Raw genomic sequence first — 4,397 nt, 5'->3', positions numbered from 1 at the left:
AACTGGGCAATGGATCGTCTTCACGTTCCAATCATGGAGGATTATCTTCTCTCCTCCATTGCCACTTTTCACACAACCAAGATCATCATCACCGATCCCACCAAGTACTCCTTCATTGGATCTGTTCCTGAATCCATGCTCGCTCGTGTCTCTGAAGCGAGTAACGTTTTGCAATAGTACAAGAAGATTTCGTCTTCAGGTCCAAGGGAGCTAATGCCAGCCATGGTTCGCTCCATCAAAGAGGCTGACAAGCCAGCGAAAAGGGGCAAGAAAACTGAAACCCAGAAGGAGGCACATGTTTCCAAACCAGCCAAGGGGCAAACCCCTAAGAAGCTAAAGTCTAACAAGGCTACTCCATCCCAATCTCAACCGAAGAAGAAGAAGAAGCCTACTAGGAAGCTCGTACTCCAATCTTCCAGTGATTCAGACTCAGAGTATGTTCCTCCCAACCATAAGTCTGCTCCTCCTTCAGAATCAGAGAGCGAAAGCTCTGATGATGAGGCTTCGGCTCGAGGTGAAACTCCGCCTCGATCCCCTACCCCAGAAATTCCAGTTCACTCCAAGCCTCCTTCTCCTCCACCTGTTACCATCCTAGTATCCATCCCTCCAGTATTTCTTATCCCAACCACTCAACCATCCACCACTATTCCCATCCATACTCCTATATTCACAAACACTACTACCACCACTACTACCACATGGGCTCACTCTACAGCTACCAATCCACCAGTTACAACCGAACCACCAAAAACAACCAAACCTCCAACAACTTCCAAACCCTTATCTCCTACTCCATCTACAGAAACCACCCCTGTTCTAGGCGGTGAGGAATTGGAATTTGATTCCACTTACTTTAGTCCTTACCGTGTTCAGAGTGATGATGATGATGACGAGCCTGTTACCAAGCATCATCTCAAAGCAGTAAACGAAAAGCTAGATCAACTGCTCTCCTCCTCTTCCTCTGGTGCATACTCTGAAGCTACTTTAAAGGCCTTATTCTCATCTGTTGTTCAAGAACATAGTGCCTCACTCTCCGCTGCAGCTAAGGCTATTGACGCCTCCTCTTCACAATCTCAACAAGCCTCTCTTGCTGTTGAGGCTTCCAACAAGGAGTGCAAGGAAGCGACCGCAAAAGTCGATAAACTAGTTTCTGAAGCTCACCTTTTCTAGATTCTTTGTAGGCGGCTACTAAGAAGAATGCTCAAACCGTCAATGCTCCGGTGGATAACCTTCAACGGTCCCTTCAATCTGAAAGGTCCAATCTTGAAGCTGCACGCCAATCGATTGAAGCTGCTAACGAATCTCTACATGCTAATGTTAATGATCACCTGACTCAACTTGAGGCAGAATTAGCTGTAGAGAATCGCATCATGCATGAGGTTGACAGCAGAACCTCTCAGCTGAAGATGCAAAATTACAAGTCGCGTACTGCCACTGCTGAGCTTAATGACCTGAATTCCGAAAGGGAGGTTATTCGAAGTTATGTTGCTGACGTTCGCTCCATCTTCCTTCATCTCCTTGAAGTGCATGATCCAATCATCACCATTACTATCATACGACACTTGGATGACAAGCTCAGGCCAGCATTGGACATCCTTAGTCGTATTGAGGGTGTTCCGGTGACTGGTGTCTAGCCGCAACAAGGGGGTGAGAAGGCAACTCAACCTCCTCCTCTACCGAAACCATCCACTGAACCGAAGGGTAATGAAGCTTCGGTCAGTAACAAGGAGAAGAAGAAGAAGAAGATTGGGGAAGATGACACAGACAATGAAGATGATGTCTATGCTGAGAATCCTAAAAAGCCTTTTAAGAAGGCAAAGTCCTCTGAGAAAGAGCTTGAAGAAAAGTACAAGAAACAACAGGCTGAGTTTGAGCAAAAGCGAAAGGAGGCGGAGCTCCTAGAAAAGAAGAAGTCCATTTTTCCCGACTAGACTATTGATTCGCTTCAACGGTGTGCCATTGATGAACCTAGCGCACTTTGGCTTGAGCCTGTGATGTCATTTGGGCTCGATAACTCCAAGGATGCGCAGTTTGACATGCCGATCACGCGAAAGGCATTCATTTTTCATTGCTTTAATTCAATTGTTGCCATTCCTTACCCGAAGGTAGATAGGGATCTGTTTGAGTTCTACTTAGAGTTCGCTCAACCTCAGTACCTGACCTGGAGTTCGAAGAAATTTACAACTGTCAAGGTCCAGAAGCCCTACTCAACAGGAAAGTTTATTAACATCAAATTCAAAGTGACTCGAGGAACCGAAGGCTAAGTTCACAACTTCACCCTTGCTGATCTACCGAACCTCAACCCCCACGACTGGATACTCCTCAATAACATTTTATTGTCAAATCCTCGGGAGTACCAGCCAATAATTGACCATGTCAAGAGCATGCTTGTGTGCTACATTCACGCGGTAGCGAAAATGGACCAAGAGATTGCTTCTACCATTCACAAGCGAACCACGATCAAGACTATGGGCAAAGCAGGAAATGTCAATACAATGGTCAAGGGGAAGATTGATTCAAAGTACCACACTGTTATGTTCGTCAGGGGCGAAGGTCAGAAATGTCTATTCGCTCTCATTGACAAACACCTCTTATCAACTTATTGCCTGGAGCATATTTGGGAGATTATTCAGAGGTGTGATCAGAACAGTGCAGCTGACAAGAAATTGTTCACTGATATGCTAAGGTGGTGTATCCAGTTTCGGCAGACGCTTCTTGCAATAATTCCTCGGCTGTTCAAGGTGATAAAGACAGTGAAGCCAACACAGAAGAAATAATCTCTCGCCTCATTTGATGCAAAGGGGGAGATTGTTGGGATTATTATGTTGCGTCATGGGCTCGGTCCTTAGCCCAGTTTTGATTGCTGGTATTGGGCCTGTCCAACCTTGCATGTTTTGTTCTAGGGTTTAGTATATAAGTTGCATGCATGCAGTCTTTGCAGTTAACGATTTAAATTATTTTCTCATTGAGTTTTGTAAAACCCTAGCTCGCCTCTACAGTGGAAGTTCTTTATCGAGCTCTGCTGAGGCGTGACTTTATTGGAATCATAAGCACATATTTGATTCTATTATGTGTTCTTATTCTTATTGTGTTTGTCTTGTTTGATTTTCATATTCGTACCTGTAAAAGATCTAATCGATCTAGAGTTTAATTCTCATCACTATTTCCCTCCAAAGGTCTAGATCTCATGCATGGCTCCATATTTACGTCCAAGATTGCATTTTTACGAACATACAACACTTATAGTCCTGAAATATGATAGATATAGGACAATGGAGACCATTTGCTCATAAAGTCTCCATCTTGGGACCAAAAACACTAGAAACTGGTCCAAGAAGCACACAACACAAATAACAAGGCAAGATTTGATCTTTTTACCTCAGGAAGAAGCTCCAACCTCTGAAAAGCTCAGATCTATTCTTTCCCACAAGCTTCTAGCCTCCAAAATAGCATGTTCTTCTCTTCCACCACCTTGAAATGACACTTAGAAGCTTAGAATACCAACACTCTAGCTAGAAACGAAGGAGGGCACTCTTTTAGGGTTTCACTCTCTGGAATGGAGGCTGAGGTCAAGGCCATAACATTCCTTTTATAGTGCAGAAGCCCCAAATTAGGGTTTTCATATGGGCTCGCTATGCCCAGCGTACCCAGGCGAGTCCGCGTCCAAAATAAGCGAACGAGTACGCACAGCGTACTCTTCAGTACGCCCAGCGTACTCACAAGCCTAACATTTACTTAAAGGACTTAACTTCACAACTTGGGAAAAGCACAAGGGTTAAATAGCTTTACCTGAATTTCGGGATGTTACAATTCTCCCCCACTAGAACCAGACTTCGCCCTCGAGGTCTTATGCCGGAAAAAAACTCCGGATGCTACTCTCGCATCTCCGACTCCGACTCCCATGTCAGCTCGGACCCCCTCCGATGCTGCCACCGGACCTAAACCAGGGGCACCTCCTTGTTTCTCAGAACTTTGATCTTCCGATCCAAGATTGCGATCAGCCTCTCAATGTAATTCAGACTCGCGTCCACCTGGATATCCTCCAATGGTACCACTGCCGACTCGTCGGCTATACACTTCCTCAACTGAGACACGTAGAAGGTATCATGAATCTGGCCCAACTCCGTAGGTAGCTCCACACGATATGCTACACTGTCCACCCTTGCGATCACCCTAAACGGTCCAATATACCGGGACCCCAACTTGCCCCACTTCCTGAATCGAATCACTCCTTTCCAAGGAGACACTTTCAGGAGTACAAAATCCCCGACCTTAAACTCGAACTCAGATCGTCGCCTATCCGCATAACTTTTCTGGCGACTCTGAGCTATCAATAATCTCTGTCTAACCTGTTGTATCTGCTCTATCGTCTGGAGCACTATCTCAGTGCTTCCCAT

The 4,397-nt window shown here is 45.3% G+C and overlaps 1 protein-coding gene across 1 annotated transcript; it reads left to right on the top strand.

The window, feature by feature from the left end:
• The first annotated feature begins 222 nt into the window (after window positions 1-222).
• Window positions 223-1,931, top strand: LOC111910024 (pollen-specific leucine-rich repeat extensin-like protein 2). Its single transcript, XM_023905819.2, has 3 exons — window positions 223-1,134; window positions 1,182-1,619; window positions 1,728-1,931. Exons 1-3 carry the CDS (start codon window positions 223-225, stop codon window positions 1,929-1,931), a joined length of 1,554 nt encoding a protein of 517 aa, XP_023761587.1.
• The last annotated feature ends 2,466 nt before the right edge of the window (window positions 1,932-4,397 follow it).

This window comes from Lactuca sativa, chromosome 8 (assembly GCF_002870075.4).
Source record: "Lactuca sativa cultivar Salinas chromosome 8, Lsat_Salinas_v11, whole genome shotgun sequence".
NCBI classification, from domain to species: Eukaryota; Viridiplantae; Streptophyta; class Magnoliopsida; order Asterales; family Asteraceae; genus Lactuca; species Lactuca sativa.
The sequence above is the reverse complement of the archived record's forward strand: the minus strand, read 5'-3'. Positions and strand labels throughout refer to the sequence as shown.